At 44.0% G+C, this 20,049-nt stretch overlaps 1 protein-coding gene across 2 annotated transcripts in view; it reads right to left on the reverse strand.

Annotated features, from left to right (window-relative positions):
- The window catches only part of RCBTB1 (RCC1 and BTB domain containing protein 1), a 59,664-nt gene extending 46,789 nt beyond the window's left edge, over positions 1-12,875 (reverse strand). The window contains exons 1-3 of one of the 2 annotated variants that reach the window (XM_075591943.1): positions 12,702-12,875; positions 6,662-6,829; positions 27-177 (exon numbers count right to left, since the gene is read on the reverse strand). In XM_075591943.1, the coding sequence (XP_075448058.1) occupies positions 27-177; positions 6,662-6,829; positions 12,702-12,860 (478 nt within the window). In that variant the 5' untranslated portion in view covers positions 12,861-12,875. Of the gene's footprint in view, positions 1-26; positions 178-6,661; positions 6,830-12,701 lie in introns of those variants that run through there. The other variant, XM_075591944.1, reaches the window with a different exon arrangement.
- Positions 12,876-20,049: the final 7,174 nt, after the last annotated feature.

The following is a 20,049-nucleotide window of genomic DNA, read 5'->3' on the forward strand; positions in this document are numbered from 1 at the left end:
TTTATTTATTTTACAAGTTCTCATACCTTCGCAGCAGACGAGCACATGCGGGCCATTTCCGTAACTTAGACTAATGATCTTCTTGCCACAAAGAGCTTCTAGTCTTTTCGGGACTATGGTGCTTTGATTGTCTCCAGTTCCCAAACAATTGCTAAAATTCACTCCAATTGCAAATACCTGGAATACAGAGAAAGTCTACTCAATTCAACCATTCATGCAGAAGTTTTTTGCACCTAGGCAATAGATTTAAAAAAAAAAAAAAAACAGCCCCTTTTCATGGACCAAGTAGCCCCTAAATAAGCTTATTCAAACTAAATAGTTTTATTTTGTCAATGGTAATTTTTTTTTTTTTTTTTTAAAGCAGTCTGTTAAATATTATGTACTAGCTGTTTACCCTCAAATTCACTCTTCCGAGAAAAGGGAAATGAGAAGCAAAGTCTTCTAATTATTTTTAACAATATTTAAAATAAGCAGGGACCTTTCAGTGCACGACAGCACCAGTCACTCTGCCTAAAGACATCATGCTGGGGAAATAAAAAGGCGACAAGGATTGGTCTCGGATAACTAGATTAGCAGCAAGGACCTGGTCAGTAACCATTTTTACTTGAGCAAAAGTCACAAACACCAATATCAATTTATTTTCAGAATGAGAATAGATCAGTGAAATTACTAGCAGTGCCAAACCTCCACCCCCCCCCCAAAAACAACAACATTAAATATTGCTACAAAGTGTACAAATGTATATGGATGCAGACCGCTTTCAAGATTTTGCAGTGCTAATATATTTTATAGCAAGAACCTAAAATGATTTCAACTGTATGTGATAAGGCTTTAAGAATTCATTTAAAAAAATAAATTAAATAAAAAACAGGACGTGTCAAAAAATTTTTTTACATTTGCAAACCAGGAGAACTTTGCCACGTTTCCCCCCACATATAGCCACCCTGCAGATTTTCTTCCGATGCCTGTGCTTTCTCTGCCCAGGACGTTGCTACCTCATGTAGAGTGAGCATTTTAGGGCTGTTGGTATCTGCATGTTGGATTTTTGATACGCCAAGCATATAGTCTATATAATCCATCCTGCAATAGTTCTTTTGGAAGCCTTCTCTCCTTTGCTTTTCCCAGAAAACCAAATGAGTGGATTTTCTGACTGAGTTCTCAACATGTATTCCATCAGACATCTGTGCACATCCAGTGAATGTAGGTTCTGTTCCTGCTCTTTTTTTGAATGCAGACAGTGAAGGTAAAAAAGGATTGTGAAAGGACACTTTGGGGGGGGGGGGGGGGGGGGAAGAATGTAAAAACCAGGAGGTATAGTCCTCAGCACCACGGTCTTCATGAATTGCTGTACAAAATTAATTTATTGAAAGTCTGTATTTCACGGACTCGTAAAGCAGACATAATTGCGATCAAGACCGCCATCTTTAAAGACAAGAAGCTCATGTCTGCTTCCTGCAAGGGTCCAAACGGTGCATCAGAACTTTTAGTACCAGATTCAATTCCCATGCTGGAATTGTATTTCGGATTCTAGGTTTAATGTTCTGAATAGCTGTGATGAATCTCTTTATCAGAGGCCTATGTGAAATTGGTTGCATTCTGAATGCAACTATTGCTGAGATCTGAACCTTAAATGTGTTTGATTTTAGACCTTTCTGAAAACCTGCCTATAAAAAAATAAAAAAAAAACACATCTAGGATCCCATTAATGGGCGTTGTTTCTGGACTGCTGCATTTTGCTCGGCACCATTTACTGAACTTCTACCAAACTAGAGTTCAAATATCACCTCTATGCTGATGACATTTACTTTTTAACCCCTGACCTTACACCTGCTGTACAGACCAAAGTTTCTGAATGTCTCTCCGCCGACTCAAACTTAACAAGTCACAAAATGGGGCTCCTCATTTCCTCCCAAGCTTGGCTCTACTACCTCCTTCTACATTACTGTTGGAGCACTATCATACACCCAGTAACAAGCACGCTGCCTAGGGGTCCCACTCGACGCCGCTCATTCAAAATGTAGCGAAAACCTGTTTCTTCCTCTGCAATATTACAAAGATACGTGAATGGCTATGTACATTACTGGCGCTATAGAAAAGATATACAAATGTTGGAGGCCACCTTTTTATGGGATTGTAACAAAGTCCACCACTGGTTATGATAATCCTTGATGCTTCCTTATCCACCTTTCAGCTTCCAGGCTGTCAATCTCTGTTTTTCTATGCTGGGGTGGTGTACCGAACCATGGGAGGTCATCCCTGTTGGGTAATATCCAGACTGGTTCTGTCAATTGTTCACAACCTGTTGGATCCAAGTCCTTCCGGGCCAAAATGGAATTATCACAACCACCATCGCATGGTCCTGTTTTATCTTTTTTAGGACTCTAGGAATCATTGGGATACACACACACATCATTGCGCCAACATGTTCTGGACAGTCTGAGATAGGAAAAAGTAAACTAACTGACTCTGTTCCCTCTTTCTCCTTGGCATCCGATCGATCTGTGGTCACCCCCATTTGCGAATTACTGGGGGGTGGGGGGGGGGAGGAGAGGGGGGGGGGAGGGAAATAGAGTGGGAAAAAAAAAAAACACACCACACAACCTTCCTGAGAGATCACTCTGCACAAATTCTTGACAGCAGAGTTTGCAAAGACATTTTCTTTCCCCCTGCTGATATTGTGAAAGAGTTGCTTTCTGCCAATGATTGTATCATCATAGGCTTATGCCTGGACTTCTTGTACCCCCCTTGGCGATTTATGTATTTGTGTCACCACGTTGTCTGCCTGTTTTCTGATAAGCATTCCTTTCAACTGTGCTTGGAATGCTTCCAGCGCTTTGAAGACTGCCCTTCGTGCTAGCAGATTTTATGGCACTCCTTGCTGCATGATGTCCTTGAATAGTGTATTTGCCAGTGTACTCTCCATCCGAACTGACTGGCGGCTGTGGTGAGCACTGTCTTCTCTGGATTTTTCATGGTACTGTATGTACTGCTAGAAGATTGCTTTTCTATTACCATCTCCGAGAGGTTCTGGTTCATAGAGGATAGCAAGAAGTGTTTCTCTAGTGACTTTGCATATCCATCCCAATCCTGTAGAACTGCTGCATGAAGCAGATGCATATGCAATCTTGCCCATGACACAATGTCTCTATGGACACTGATATACACGTCCTAGTACTCATTGCTTCACAAAGCAATATGGTTTAAAGGAGTTCTAAGGTGTCCCATGTGTGGTAAGATTCTGTTTTGTCTGGTGGCAAAAAAATTAAAAAATTCACACCATTTCTGAGGACTGTAAAATTGTAGCCCTAGAAAATGGATGTGTTGGTCTCAACATGCTCATCTCCCAATTGATGACCCAACTTAACTCCTGTACGAAGTCCGGTACATACCAGATGTGATTTTCCAGGCGTTGATGTGAAGTTCATTTTAGTAGCCAATCGTCCAGATTGGGTACTACAGATATACCTTGTTTTTTTTCTGGAAGTTTGAGGCACCAGTTCTTCCACTTGTGGATCTTCTCCCTAGTGCTGGAAGAGGACAGCCTTCTGAAGCTCTTGTATGACCAGTTTTCTTTTTCAGGTGGTCTTGGGTATGTATATCGTTGGCCACACAAACACACACACACACACACACACACACACACACACACACACACACAAAAAGGCAACACTTTCACCTTGTCATGTGATCATTTGGTCAACGTTTCTTTAATTCTGCTTCAAATAATGATCCCTCAAATGGCTTGAAAAACAGCTTGTTTTTGGAAGCTGCATCCACTACTCAAGCTTAAGATACAATGCCCTGCGGGCTGCTGTTGAGCCCTGCACTTACTCCTTAGGTGGGTGGATTCCATAGATGCATCGTATAAGTAGTCTATGCCCAGTTGAATCAAAAGTTAATAGCTTCAGGATTTGATCTCTTCAAAGCTTAGTTGTTAATCCTACTTGCGCCAGCCATGCTTTTTTTTTTTTTTTTTTTATGTTTCCAATGTTTTTATTATGTTGGTGAAAATAACATGGGTGTTATATGAAATTATCTATACTACAGCACAGTAAATGCCACTTTTAACATTTTTCTTTTTCAAGCTTCTGGAAACAAACAGTGATATTAGATCAAAATAATTTTCAAAAAAAATAAATAAATAAAAGAAGAAGGTTAGAACTTATTTGTGCCATTTTCTCCTATTCACTTTGTTCTTGTAATTTGCGTATTTTCCCTCTATTAAATTAAACATGGATGATATTATAAAAAGAAAGGACAGAGGAGAGGGGAAGAAGAGAGAGGGGAGAAAAAAATAATAATAGGGGGGAAGGTCCCCTCTCCCCTACTATCTGAGTCAGCCATGCTTTCAATGATCTTGCAACGCAGGCTGATGCTACATTTGGTTTGCGTAGGAGCACCTGCATTGAAAATATTCTCCTTAGTGCATTTTCCACTCTTATACATAGGGTATCGGAAGCTTGATCCATTCAAAATGGTATGGCTGATGTTCTGGACAGCTGTGTCTACTTTTGAAGGATTATCCAAAGTCTTGGAGACCTGAGTCAAAGGAATCCATCTGGTTACATTTTCTTGACAAGGATGATTTCTTGTCCGGATACTTCCATTCGTCAGCTTCTTGATTGCTGAATGTACTGGAAACAGTCCAGACTTCCTTTGTGACCCCATGAACAGATGGCCTTGTTTTCTAATCGGCTCTTTTACTTCCGCTATTTCCATTGCGGTTTTTACCAGCCACAACCATATTGTCCATTGCGAAGTTTGCAAGTTCTTCCCTTACTTAACCTTCAGAAGACGTCTGTAAACTCTGTGCCTGCTGAGGCTTCTCAGTCAGATTTCTGTGAAGCGAGAAACGCCTCCGAAAGTCTCTTTGCTCATAAGATGTCCTAGGTTCTTTTATTTGCATCAAAGTTCCTGGCGCTGTTTGTACATTTGTTGATTTTAAAGCCAACAAATGTCTGCTACATTGCCGACTGAAAACATTTCAGAAAGCCCTGGATCTGGATGGGATTTTTTCCATTGCCAGTTGCTTTATGCAGACATTGTATAGTTTCCCCTTATACTTTTCAGGTCAAGGTTGTTCACATCCTGCACATGTTAGATGTTTAGGACGTTGTAGTTACTTTCTTGGGTCCAACATTTCCTACACTGGGCTCCTGAGGGCTTCAGGGCCTGCATTGTGAGGGGTCTGACATCTGTGGGATACATAATATACCATAAGAAAATGTTACCCCCCTTCTCCCAGGCTTACCCGATTCAGAATATTTCCAGTGAATGGTTTCCCTTTCATTACTTGTCATAAGAGAAAATGGTAGATGGCAGTGCAGCTGCCTTGGAGGAAAATATGAACCAGAACTGCCGATGTACTAAGTACAAAAGTTTATTAATGGCACATTAAAAACAGCAAAGTAACACTCTTACCCGTTTCGCGTGGTCACCCACGCTTTGCCAAAAAAAAAAAAAAAAATACTTGGATCTCTGGGCTTATTAAGCTGATATGTTTGGAAGGAATGAAGATATCTTTATATTGTGAATTTATACATGGACGTTTCCTGGTCAGCATCGCTGGGGGCTTGTGCCTCTACCCTTTCACTGTTATTACTTGTCATAAGACCATAGAGTTAAGGGGTAAACCTGCACTTGTATCTCCCGCGTTTTGTCTCGCGTCATTGCTTGCCTGCCAACCGATTCATTTTTTTTAGAATGCTAGCCAACCACGTGGTGTGCGTCGGTCACGTGGTGCGTGTCACACCATTGTGATGTCAGTTGCTCTGCCAGCGGTATCTCCGATCGTACTACACGGCCCACACACTGCAATGGAATCCTGGCTGACTCCACAAGATCTTGCCTGTGAGTCGATGCCAGATGCTACTTCTCCGCCCGATTGCTTCCTGCAACACACGCGAACGCAGAATCCCAGCGGTGCTGCGTGAGGTCCTGGGGACACTGACCAACATCCCTGCCACAAGCCCGCCACAGAGGCAAGCGACATCCGCCGCCTTGTATAGGGCAAGCAGCCTCAACTTATGACACTTTTATGGCCTAGATAAAGAAAGAAATTGGTCCCTTTTTCCCCCAGGTAACCCACCCTCAGGTGGTTACCTATTGACTGAAACAACCAGAGGATGTTTCATAAAACAAGAAATAAAAACTCTTCTCATGCAAGCTCCTACTACTAGGTAGAACAGGAAAAAACACTGCACAGGTAAAGGGGGAGGTGCTCTTTATAGGGCACATGCATGTTTGATCCTGTCTTACCTCAGGAGGTGGAGCTTACTAACCATGGTGCTGCTAGAAGGACGGAAAGGAAAATTCACATATGTAGATACATTAAGAAGCTTATACAATAATCATATTGTATTTAGGGAGGGCGAGAACATCATTTGGACATGTTTTGTTTTATATGATGCAAAATAGAGAGTCATATGCAGCATGGGGCACTGCAGAAACAAAGGATTCAGGGTATTTATTAGCAAGTACGAAAATAACATGATATATATAAAAATATAGATATATATTTTTAATATTCACCATACACTTGTGTTTATTTTAGTGGAAAAGGTTTATTTCATAACCTGCGTCTGAAATACTTGTAGTATGTAGCGGACAATTTATATTGCAAAAAAAAAAAAAATAATTAAATTGTGGTTTATAGCCTTACCTCATTATTATGAGTGCAGTATATGGCTTCATTGGCCGATGTGCCAAATACACACGCCTGCCGGATAGAGGACACTTCCTGGGGTGGAAGCAAGGTGAAGATAGGCCACTTCCCAAAATCCACCATGTCTTTATCTTGGCTCATCCAATTTGTAGTTTGTTTACATTTCTAATGAAAGAAGAAAAATCTTAATGGCAATGCCAGATTAGGCTCCATATTATTTCACGCATCAAGACATTAGCAGCTGTCATGCTTACAATAAAGGACTGGCCTGCATACTTTTGGATTTTAAAGCAACAGTCTGTGCCGATGTTTTTTTTTTTTTTTTTTAAAGGATGTAAAAAAATAAATTGCAAAGGCGTGGTTCGGCTTAGGGTTTTTTTTGTCAAGATATGATGTAGGGTGATCCCATGAGCTGCGTTCATTGCAACTCCAGGAATCCCCCCTGCTTCCAAAGATAACAATACTCATTTAAGATATATTTTTCAGATTTTACCTTTTCCAAATGCCGTTTTTATTTTTACGATATGATGCTTCGTTCAGGAGATAAAAAGTTTTAGATATTAAGTGTCCATTAGGTTAAAATGAAGTGCAGTCCAAAAGTTACAATGGTAACTCAGAAGCTTAAGAAAAACATGTTTAACACTAGATTTTTTTAATTTTTATTATTAAAGAGCGGGACATGTTCGTAACATTATAAGAGTTAATCTCAAAGGGTTTCCGAGGAGGATTGCCGCTTTAAATACACAGTACAGGTAGTTCTCGTTATCCAACATTTCACTTTCCACAACTTTACAGCAACACCTGTTTAAATGCCTGTAGATGGCAGTGGCCATTTTAATTTCCCTCTGATGCAAATTTTCAGCAACTGACATATCCAGGAAGCAACTACAGAATGTAAAAATAGTGACATTGATAAAAAGCATCAGAAAAAGTAGCTCATATTTACTTGGACTACGCTCTTTGGGTAAGATCTCCTTTAGTCCTATGGTATGTGTCTGTCTATCGCGCCATTAATGTACATAGCGCTTCACAGTAGTAATACACTTGACAATCATAAATAACAAATAACTACAAATAACACATCATGGGAATAAGTGCAGACATAAAAGTAACATTGTGGAAGAGGAGTCCCTGCTCCAAAGAGCTTACAATCTAATTGGTAGGGAGAACTTACAGGGACAGTAGGAGGGCAATCTGGTAAGTGCGGCTGCAGGGGGCCAAGCTTTATGTATCGTGTATGGTATTAGCCACAGTGCTACTCATATGCTCATAGGGAGAGGGAGCGGCTCAGTGAGTAAAGACACTGACTGGCACTGAGAGTTTGAAGCAGGGGAGCCTGGTTCAATTCCCGGTGTCGGCTCCTTGTGACCTTGGGCAAGTCACTTTATCTCCCTGTGCCTCAGGCACCAAAAACATAGATTGTAAGCTCCACGGGGCAGGGACTTGTGCCTGCAAAATGTCTCTGTAAAGCGCTGCGTAAAACTTGCAGCGCTATACAAGAACATGCTATTATTATTCTTCTTTAAGCAAGTGTGTCTTAAGATGGTTCTTAAAGGTGGATAGAGAGGGTGCTAGTCGGGTATTGAGGGGAAGGGCATTCCAGAGGTGTGGGGCGGGATAGGGTTTTAGATACAAAGGGGGTAGAGAGAAGACATCCTTGAGCAGAACACAAGTCGGGATGATGTATAGCGAGAAATTAGGGCTGAGATGTAAGGAGGAGCAGAAGAGTGTACTGTAAAGTTTTAAAAAAGTGAGGAGGAGATTTGAGCGTGATGCGGGATTTGATAGGAAGCCAGGAGAGGGATTTCAGCAGGGGAGATGCCGAGAAATTTAGGAAAGAGTAGAGTGATTCTGGCAGCAGCGTTTAGGATAGATTGTAGGGGAGACAGGTAGGTGAGAGGCAAGAAGGCCAGACAGCAGGAGGTTACAGTAATCGAGACGGGAGAGAATGAGGACCCGAGTCAAAGTTTTAGCAGTCTAGTAACAGACGAAAGTGCGTATCTTTGTAATATTGCGGAGGAAAAACCGACAGGTTTTAGATACGTTTTGAATGTGAGGGGAGAATGTGAGAGGGGAGTAGAGTGTGACTCCAAGGCAGCGTGCTTGGGCTATTGGGTGAATGATGGTACTTCCAACAGTAATGTGGAAGGAGGTTGTAGGGCCAGGTTTGGGAGGAAGTATAAGTAGCTCTGTTTTTGCCATGTTAAGTTTAAATTGACCTGTTTTATCATTTACCTGTTGAAATACATCCATTGCATGTAATTAATTTACCTTATATTGTAATTTTGTAAAGCGCTGCGTACATTGTTGGCACTACATCAATAAAATTATACACACTAGCAACAAAAAAAAAAAAAGAGAAATTTGGTTATTTATATAATGTTTTACCAGGAAGTAATACATTGAGAGTTACCTCTCGTTTTCAAGAATGTCCTGGGCATAGAGTTAAGATGACAAATAATAGGTGGGTTACATATACATAGTTACATAAGTGACCAGGGTATACATTATATACAAGACATAGCATGCACAGTTAGAGATAATATATGTTAAAGGCGTGTATGTAACAGTTACAGACCAGATTAAAATGTGAGACAGCCTTAGTTTTGAAAGAACTTAGACTGGTGGCTGAGAGTCTCCGATAGGTTGTTCCAGTTTTGGGGTGCACGGTAAGAGAAGGAGGAGCGGCCGATACTTTGCTGAACCTTGGGACCATGAACAGTCTTTTGGAGTCAGATCTCAGATAATAAGTGCTGCATGTGGTAGGGGTGAGGAGCTTGCTCAGATAGGCGGGTAGCTTGCCCAAAAAGTATTTGAAGGCAAGACAGGAAAGATGGACTTTGCGCCTAGACTTAAGTGATGACCAATCTAGTTCTTTGAGCATTTCCCAATGATGTGTGTTGTAGCTGCATTGGAGAACAAAACAGCATATTGAATTATAGAGGGTATAATGATTGCTAAATTGTATGGTAGTTTCGGTTTTAATAGATTAAAGGAAAGCTTATGAGGTCTATACTGTACACCTGTCAAATTATTTCCATAGAGAATTCTATTATTCTACACAGACGTCACAACTTGCACAAACCTAAATGACACCAGGACCAATACAGGTACAAAAACTGCATATTAATTTAGTAATCTATCAGACCTAGAGCCACAAAAGGGTGCCAAGCTTTGACCCTTCTTCACACTCACAAACAAGGGCATAGTTGCCCTGCGGAGGGTGGTTAGAACTCCCGGGGTGGCAGTGGGTTAACCCTTTCATTACCTTAGTGGTGGGCGTTATGTATTTGTCAATGTGTTTTTTTTTGTTTTGTTATTACAGCTTAATATTGATTGCCAATGTAGCTATCTAGGCTCTCCATTGAGAGTGTCTAGTAATCCACAGTGACAATCAAAGTTTTATGTTCCAAATGTATTTTATTTTTTGGTAGTTACTGTAGGATTATTGTATTTTGGTTAATCCCCAAAACCAGTACTAGCCACACTTGGCTAATAGGGACATTAGTCTAGAGGGGGGGTGAGTGGTTAGGCAGGGTGGTGGTGGCAGTGAGTGCGGTTTACAGAGGCCCCACGCGCTTCCCGAAGGCACTTCAATTAAGTGCCGGGGGAGCTGCAGGGCCTCTGTAAACCTTTAGTTAACTTGGCTCCACACGTGTCGCCATGGCAACGTGACGTCATGACGCCAGAGCCGAGGGGGGGGGGGGAGAAGAGAAAAAAGAGTGGAGGTGAGGTGACCGTAGGCAGGGGGGCGCAGGGGGAAAAAAAGTTTGCGCCCCTTGTTTAGAGTTTTAATTTGTTTGCATTATCGCAGATATCACTTGGCAAATTTATTTATAAACATTTTTTGCATAATCTGCAAGTGCCCCTTTTTTTGGAGACTCTAGGACCCCTTCTTTTGGGGTTTCCTTCTCTTGTTTCTTCAAGGTACCCGCCTACCAGAACTAGCTCCTCACCCCTACCACATGCAGCACTTATCACCTGTGATCCGTCTTCAAAAGACTGTTCACAGTCCAAAGTTTCAACAAGGAATCCGGACGCTCAGCCTTCTCTTACCGTGCACCTCACCACTGGAACAATCTACCGGAGACTCTCACATCCACCACCAGTTTGGGTAATTTCAAGAATTCGGCGTTTTCATTTTAATCTGTAACATATGCCCATAATCATATTTTCAACCGTCCATGAAACGTTCATGAATGTAATGTATAACCTCTGTTCATTTAATGAAGCCATGTATTGTCTTTATCTGTGCCCAGGACATACAGGAAAACGAGAGGAAACAATGTATTTCCTGGTAAAACATTTTATAAATAAAAGATACGTTCTTTCACTTTTGGTTGTACACATCTGCAATGTTGCTCTCCAGGAAGGTACAGCATGTGCCCCGTGTGGTTCCTGGACTTTCACCTCTTTCCACTCAATTGCCGCTTCCTCAACCCCCAAATAGGATTTCCCAAAATTATCCCACAGCAGGGAAATGTAAATCTACCAAATGTTCCGGATTAGCGAGGTGTAGTTGAAGTATTTGACAGGACAATAAAGCCCAAACTGGCACTATCTGCAGTTTTAAAGATTTTATTTCTGCAGCAAACAGCCGGGACAGCCCCAGTTTGCACAGATCTGCAGATCACACCTAGGCCAGCGGCAGCAGGATCTAACAGGCACCGAATTCACCTTTACCAGGAAGAAGCTGGCGTGTGTAGGAACATAGGACATCAATATATCATTAGCACCCTCACTACCAAGGTGACAGCGCCGCCCTACATCCCAGGATAGTGTTTAACCCTTTCACAGTGGGTGCAGCAACCGAACTGGTCAAGAGTGAAAGGGTTAACTCTCCCCCCTGTCTCTCTCTCTCTCTGCACACTGCAGCGCATCTCTCAACGTGTCTCACTGCAGCGCATCTCTCAACGTGTCTCACTGCAGCGCATCTCTCCCCCTGTCACTCTCTCTGCACACTGCAGCGCATCTTTCCCCCCTGTCACTCTCTCTGCACACTGCAGCGCATCTCTCCCCCCTGTCACACTCTCTGCACACTGCAGCGCATCTCTCCCCCCTGTCACTCTCTCTGCACACTGCAGCGCATCTCTCCCCCCTGTCACACTCTCTGCACACTGCAGCGCATCTCTCCCCCCTGTCACACTCTCTGCCCACTGCAGCGCATCTCTCCCCCGTCACACTCTCTGCCCACTGCAGCGCATCTCTCCCCCCTGTCACACACTCTGCACACTGCAGCGCATCTCTCCCCCCTGTCTCACACTGCACACTTCAGCGCATCTCTCCCCCCTGTCACACTCTCTGCCCACTGCAGCGCATCTCTCCCCCCTGTCACACACTCTGCACACTGCAGCGCATCTCTCCCCCCTGTCACACTCTCTGGACACTGCAGCGCATCTCTCCCCGTCACACTCTCTGCACACTGCAGCGCATCTCTCCCCCGTCACACTCTCTGCACACTGCAGAGCATCTCTCCCCCGTCACACTCTCTGCACACTGCAGAGCATCTCCCCGTCACTCTGCACACTGCAGCGCATCTCCCCCCCGTCACTCTCTCTGCACACTGCAGCGCATCTCTCCCTCGTCACACACTCTGCACACTGCAGCGCATCTCTCCCCCCTACAGCGCATCTCTACCCCCCGCAGCGCATCTCTACCCCGTCACGATCTCTGCACACTGCAGCGCATCTCTCCCCCCTGCAGCGCATCTCTCCCCCCTGTCACTATCTCTGCACACTGTAGCGCATCTCTCCCCCCTGTCACTATCTCTGCACACTGCAGCGCATCTCTCCCCCCTGCAGCGCATCTCTCCCCCCTGTCACTATCTCTCCCCCCCTGTCACTATCTCTGCACACTGCAGCGCATCTCTCCCCCCTGTCACTATCTCTGCACACTGCAGCGCATCTCTCCCCCCTGTCACTATCTCTGCACACTGCAGCTGGCGTCTCTCCGGGACTGCCCTGCTTTCCTGCGGCTTGAGACACCGTGCAGGTACAAGAAAGGGTCTCGAGACACGTCTCGCGCACGCGCCCGTTACCAGGAGTCCCCGGCGTCTGCTCCCCTCTCCCAGCCTCGTGCCGGCGGCGGCGGCCGCGTCCCTGTGCGGTTCTCCCAGCTGGTTCGGTCGGCGAGGAGCGCGCAAGGAGCTGGCAGATCTAGAACAGGAAGGCGCCAGGCGGGGGCGGGCAGAGGCCATGTTACAGGAGGCGGGGATAACGGAAGGGGCTGGGATGAGAGCGCCGCTGAGAAAAACAGCAAAGTGGGGGCGAGGCGTGGCTTAAAAACCAAGGGTGACGTGACCAGCACTGGTGGAAAGAATTGATTGGTTGGTTACATGTCCCGGCACCTGAGGTTAACCTGTTGCCATGACGTCAATGAGGAAGAGTCGCGCTGTTTTTAGTGCAGTGCAGTGCAGTGCAGTGCAGTGCAGTGCTGTGCAGTGCTGTGCAGTGCAGTGCAGTGCAGTGCAGTGCAGTGCTGTGCTGTGCTACTTCTTTAATAGAAGGGTTCTGACTTTTATCAGTGAGTGCTTGTTAAAGTCAGTGATGCTTTTTAGATGCTGATGCATTAACCCCTTTGCTGCCAGGCGTCCTGCAACACACTGCAGGCGCTGGTAACAGTGAGGCAGGCTATATCATATATAAGAGACAAGGGGGGTTATGCACTAAGCAGTGATAAGTCTGTTTTCTGGGTGCTATGCACAAAGCAGTGATTAGTGCTTTTAAGTGAGATAACTGCCTTTATAGCGTGATACTGTCTGTTGTGAGATTCACAAAGCAGTGATAACAGTGCAGTATCGAGCTATACTGGCTTTTTATCCCATTTAAAAGCACTTATCACTGCTTTGTGAATCTCATAGCAAACAGTATCACGCTATAAAGGCATTTATCTCACTTAAAAGACTTGTGATTGCTTTGTGAATCTCACAGCAGGCAATATCACGCTATAATGGCTTTTTATCTCACTTTAAAGCACTTATCACTGCTTAGTGCATAACCCCCAAGGAGAGATGAAAAATAATAATAAAGTCAATAAAACAAACAATGTTAAAAGAACGACGGAGCAAGTAAGGAGAAAAGACAGAAAGAGACATTAAAGATCTATACAGAAAACTAAGAATCATTGCCACGAGAGAGAGATTAAATAGGAGTAACATTGAGAAGTATCCACACTTACTGTACTGTATGTAAGAAAAAAACTTCACCAGCAAAGACAACCCAGGTTCTGAGTAGTAATAAATTACTAGTGATACAACTTAAATAAGCGCAGTCACACTGGGGAATATTAACCACAGGATATATACATTCTCTAAGGTAATCATATATGAGTATATGAACAAAACTTTCTACTTAAAAAAGCCTGGTCATGTCTCAAGATCCCCGTAAGGAAACATCCTTCAATGGATCCATAATGTAGTGCAACAATTATGGGGGAAAGATATCTATCATAGACATATACAGATGAGGACACCAGTCTTGAAAAAAATTCAATTTGTGCTGAAGCATGCATAAACAAAAATGGAAAGCATACAAACAGTTAATGCATAAAAATGACCTAGTGTAAAAACAAAACAAAAAAACACATACAGTAGCTAACACTCGCTTGAAGAGACTCGGGCAGCAGCCCTTTGTCAAGTCTGTGCTGCAGAAATAGCGAGACATTAAACCATACTAATTGATAGTATATAATATTATAGCGATAGTGTTTTCTTCTTTTTTTTACTTTTTTTTAACGGGATTAGTAATACACTGATCAGTGAAATGTAAAGTTATTCAAGGTTTAATTTTGTTTTATATTGTTTTCTTAACTATAGTGTATTTATACTGTAAGTATTATTTAAAAAATAATATTATTTAAATGAATATCATTTAATATATGTGTAGCAGGGTTCCCCCTGGGCCCCCCTTACCTCCGCTTAGCGGGGGGACCCCTGCGTTGTGTCGGAGCTGCAGGGGTGAGCGCGTTGCCGGGGGCTCCCGGTGGCATCTGCAGTTAGGCGCCGCCATTTTATGTGCATTCGCGCATGCTCGGAAGCTCGCGCCTGCGCAGTGTAGCCCCAGGAGATGCGGCGGCCATTACAGAGAGGGAGGCAGGTTGCAGATGGTGCTCCATAGTGCAGGGATCCCCAGAAGTCGCACATGCGCAGTTAGGGCGATGCGGCGACCATGACAAAGTTGCGCAGGCTCAGTGGAGAGTAGCGGCGGCCATTACACATCGCGCACGCGGCCCCAATGCTAAAGAGGTCCTGATTGGACTACAACTCCCAGCAGCCTCTGGGGACTGCCCTTTCAGTATAAAATAAGGGGGACGGGGGGGAAAGGGGAGGGGAAAGGGAAAGCTCCCGCATCAGCTAGAGTACATTAGGTAGTAAATAGGTAGGTAGTCAGAGATCGTTTCTGGTGCAAAAAGGGACAAAGAGATATGCAAACAAACAAACGAAAGGTTCCCCCTTGAATGCACTCAGATCGATCTAATTGATATGATGTAGTAAATTAAAATAATTTAATGTATCAATAATAAATATAAAATAGTAGTTGTACAGAGGGGTGTGGTAAGCAAGTCCAGGGCCACCCCCGAATTACATACCAAATAAGTTTCCGTATTAAGTGCATATAAGGAAACAAAAGGTAGAGAGAAACACTACACCTAAACACACTGGTGTATAACCACAGTATATGTAGATCAAATCCTGCAGAACAAAGTGCTAACCTATAATAAGGCGGCACTTATATCTAAAGAACCGGCAGTCTCAAGAGGTGTAGAACTGTCGATACTAAATCTGGAGGAGATGATTACGAAAGGGTAATCTAGAAGTACCAAAATGTACTAGCAGCAGTAAATAGCCAGACCAGCCTCAGGGCTATACATATGCACATTTTGTGCTAGCCCTTTCTAGGACTTTACACTTTTGCTAGTCGCTCCTCCCATTTCATCATGTTGACTATACAGATTGATTTGGGTGTGTTGATACTGTGATTTCACGCTGATTTCTGTACCTACACCATCACACTTCACTGGTCTGGCTATTTACTGCTGCCAGTACTTTTTGGTACTTCTAGATTACCCTTTCGTAATCATCTCCTCCAGATTTAGTATCGACAGTTCTACACCTCTTGAGACTGCCGGTTCTTTAGATATAAGTACCGCCTTATTATAGGTTAGCACTTTGTTCTGCAGGATTTGATCTACATATACTGTGGTTATACACCAGTGTGTTTAGGTGTAGTGTTTCTCTCTACCTTTTTTTTCCTTATATGCACTTAATACGGAAACTTATTTGGTATGTAATTCGGGGGTGGCCCTGGACTTGCTTACCACACCCCTCTGTACAACTACTATTTTATATTTATTATTGATACATTAAATTATTTTAATTTACTACATCATATCAATTAGATCGATCTGAGTGCATTCAAGGGGGAACCTTTCGTTTGTTTGTTTGACTGCCCTTTCACCCAGATCACATGCAGCCAGACAGCCACTAAGGCTGACAGATTCTCATGCTGCATTTGGATACATTGTTGTGTGCAGAGTCAGGAAGCAGAGTGTGAAGCATATGAGTTAGTCAGAGCTGGGAGCAGGTTGGGGTAGGGTGTGTGTAGGGAGCAGTAGCCCCTGCATACTAGGCCAGGTTACCTCCCCCAGGTAGGCCCTGAGACATAACCCAGATTGTTGTTGCGACAGGGACAGGCCCTAGATAGTTGCACTGCCCCTTTAGTTATTTGTTACGTTCAAGGACACAGCTGCAGTGCTGCGAGCCACTGACAAGTGTGAGCTGGGACCAGACCTACCTCACTCACGATAGAGACTATCTGACGGTGAGATCACCCAGATGGGGAACCTCCGTATTGGGAGGACACCATTGCTGCAGATTCAGCGCTGGACGCAGACGGATCCTCTTATCGTTATTCTGCTGTACCCAGGTGTAGGAGGCCCGGGCAGGTATACACCAAGTGCACCAACTATACACCATCTAGTGGGCAGCACTGTCTCACACTTTTGTGGGGTTGTGGAACATTTGGGACACTTGGGTATATGCTGGGGGGTTGCGGCCCAGTGAGGCCAGGTTAAAAGGGTGACACTGCTGTGTTGCTATTGTTGATCTATTGTGATGTGTTATGTTTTAGTGCATATAGTAAACTGTTTTATCCATACCCTGGTGTAAGTACTTACTGTTTGTGGTTCCTGTTTAAGGGGTTATTCTACACACTAGAATCCCTGCACAGGTGGAGGCACTGTAAGCAGTACGTTCCAGGATACACCCCAGGCTCCCAGTGGCGGAGGTTCAGGCCTCCTGTGAGCCTCCAAAAAAGGCCAGGGGAGCGTGTCTCGTAGTCATAAAAAATAAATGAAAACATCACATAGTACAGTAATGTTAAAATACAGTGATTTTGTGTGCGAGGCTCAAAAATGACTACTCACATGAAGGTAGTCAAAATCAAGCAGCCTTCCAACTTAGGGGGTGGATGTACCCTGTGAATATGCAGCAGCCACCAGCCACCAACCTCCAAGGAAGAAAAGGAAAAAGACCATATAGTGTAGACGGTATTATATTCTGTATTGTATACAAATGAAGGCTTACACTCTGTATGATCAAGATAGGCGAAAAATGGATAGCGGGTAACAGGTATACAGGGAGTCGCGATCTCCTGGGTTCCTCGTTGTCCTCCGCTTCACCAGAACACTGTATCCACGCCGGGGCTCCCGTCACGTCACTTCCGGTGCGTCGAGAGAACCGCCGGGCCTGATGGTAGGAGGGGATTCTCGGTGTTCCTTCTCTTGGGTATTGCTGGACTGAAACACTCTGTCTTTCACTCGGTGTTTCAGTCCAGCAATACCTAAGAGGAGGAACACCGAGAATCCCCTCCTACCATCACCCTGTTACCCGCTATCCATTTTTCGCCTATCTTGATCATACAGAGTGTAAGCTTTCATTTGTATACCTATTGTCAGAATATAATACCGTCTACACTATATGGTCTTTTTCCTTTTCTTCCTTGGAGGTTGGTGGCTGGTGGCTGCTGCATATTCACAGGGTACATCCACCCCCTAAGTTGGATGGCTGCTTGATTTTGGCTACCTTCATGTGAGTAGTCATTTTTGAGCCTTGCACACAAAATCACTGTATTTTAACATTACTGTACTATGTGATGTTTTCATTTATTTTTTATGACTACGAGACGCGCTCCCCTGGCCTTTTTTGGAGAAACAGTTGATGCAAGACAAGTGGAACAGTCTTTATCCAAGGGTTGTAGTGTGTTTGCAGTCTCTTATTCACTTTATTCAATATAGTGCACTTTGTTATTTTAGGCACGATTATTTACAAATGTTTATATCACTTTTCACGAATTTACACATTATTAAGTGGTTGTTTTATATATTTTTTGGGTTTGTTAGAGCGCTATCGAGCACTTTTTTTTCTCCTGTGAGCCTATCAGGTATTGCACCACCCCTGGTAACATATGTAGATTTCGCCACATGGTCCCTATCTGCGATTGGGGGGGAGGGGGGAATATGTGTTACATATGTATGACAGTTGTGTAAGTGTGTTTATGATCTAGAAGTTCATATATGTGGACACATTCTTAAATATTTATAAAGTGTAAATAATTGTCTCGGTGCATAGGCATAAACATATGTGCGTAAAAGTCTATGTGTGTTCTATGAATGATCCAATACGCCCAGAGTCACTCACTCCTTGAGAAAGCGCATGGCAGGACCTTTTTGTATTCTTCAGTGTGTCCTGAATAAAGTTTTTGTTTATTTTTATACCAATTGAGTTTCCGCGGGATCTGTTGACTCGACGTATTGGATCATTCTTCTGATTCTATAGAGTTTGGAGACACGCTGGGGGGGGGGGGGGGGATCAAGTAGCTACGGAATCAGAGCTATAGAGATTGTCGAGATTGCAGTGCTATGACACCATGGTTTATCCGTGACGGTTTTTCTATACCAGCGTCGGAACAAAGACCCCACAGGCCACCTACAATCCCGGGTCCCGGGTTCCACACGGAGACAGATGAGCCTTTCTTATCACAGGATCCAGGTAGGTGAGTTTATTGATGGTATATGTCTTGCCCTTGATGCTATTGGATTTATATGTATTAATCCCCACTACAAGCAACTTTTAAATCAATATATTGATACACCGTTTTCCTTAAGCTTAGGACAGTCTTTGATTACTTTGCTATGTGTGTTATATGTCTGTGTACAGTGTATATAAGGAAGTGGGTTGATCGGTTGGGCTGCTATCCTAGGAAAACATGTGGAAAATCACCAGCAAAATGAAATTAAAAAACGATTTATTTGACTATGTGAAAAACATGATCAAAAACAGGAAAAGACTCTCCACCCACGAATTTCATGCCCCCTGCAGCGCTTTCTCAGGGAGGAGAGTCTTTTCCTGTTTTTGATCATGTTTTTTATGTAGTCACATAAATCGTTTTTAATTTAATTTTTTCCTGGAGCGGCAGTCCAACCGAACAACCCACTTCCTTACCTGCACATCTGATCGAACGGACACCATCGGGGGACACGGAGGATTTTCCGAGCATTCAGAGATATATCAGCTGGAGGAGTAGGACGGTGCTTGATCGTGAGTAAACAGTTACTCCACACCGGGCACGCCGGTTCCCGGCGTCAAATGAGGTCGCGGTGTCACGTTGCCATGGTGACGTGTCGCCGAAGAAAAGGTAAGTTAGTTGCAGAGGCCTCACACGATCCCCCAGCATTCATTTAAATGCTTTGGGGAAAAAGCGCGGGATCCCTAAAATTTGATCTTTAGAGCTGACAGCTGACAGCTCTCCTTCCATTAGTGAGGTTATGAGAGCAGTGGGGTAGCTAGACATTTGCGGGTACCTGGGCAAAAAAAAATTCAGGGCCCTATTAATATTAATACTGACTGCAATTTTTTCTCCCTCCCCATCCTCTATTATCTATCTCATCTATCTCATCATCCCCATGTATCTCATCTCTCCTCATCATCATCTCCCCTCCTCCTTCTCATTTCTCCCCCTCCTCCTCCTCCTCATTTCTTCCCCTCCTCATCATCAGCTCTCCCCCCTCCTCATCATCAGCTCTCTCCCCCTCGTCATCATCATCATCATCAGCTCTCCCCCTCCTTAGGGTGACCAGATTTAAAAATGTAAAAAACCGGGACACATGCGCACACCCCCCCCCCTTTTTTTTTTTGGTTTCCTCCCTCTCCCCAATCCTCACTCTCTCTCCCCCATCTTCACTCTCTCCCTCCCCCATCCTCACTCTCTCCCTCCCCATCCTCACTCTCTCCCTCCCCCATCCTCACTCTCTCCCTCCCCCATCCTCACTCCCTCCCTCCCCCATCCTCACTCTCTCCCTCCCCCATCCTCACTCTCTCCCCCCATCCT

Source organism: Ascaphus truei, chromosome 3 (genome assembly GCF_040206685.1).
Source record: "Ascaphus truei isolate aAscTru1 chromosome 3, aAscTru1.hap1, whole genome shotgun sequence".
NCBI classification, from domain to species: domain Eukaryota; kingdom Metazoa; phylum Chordata; class Amphibia; order Anura; family Ascaphidae; genus Ascaphus; species Ascaphus truei.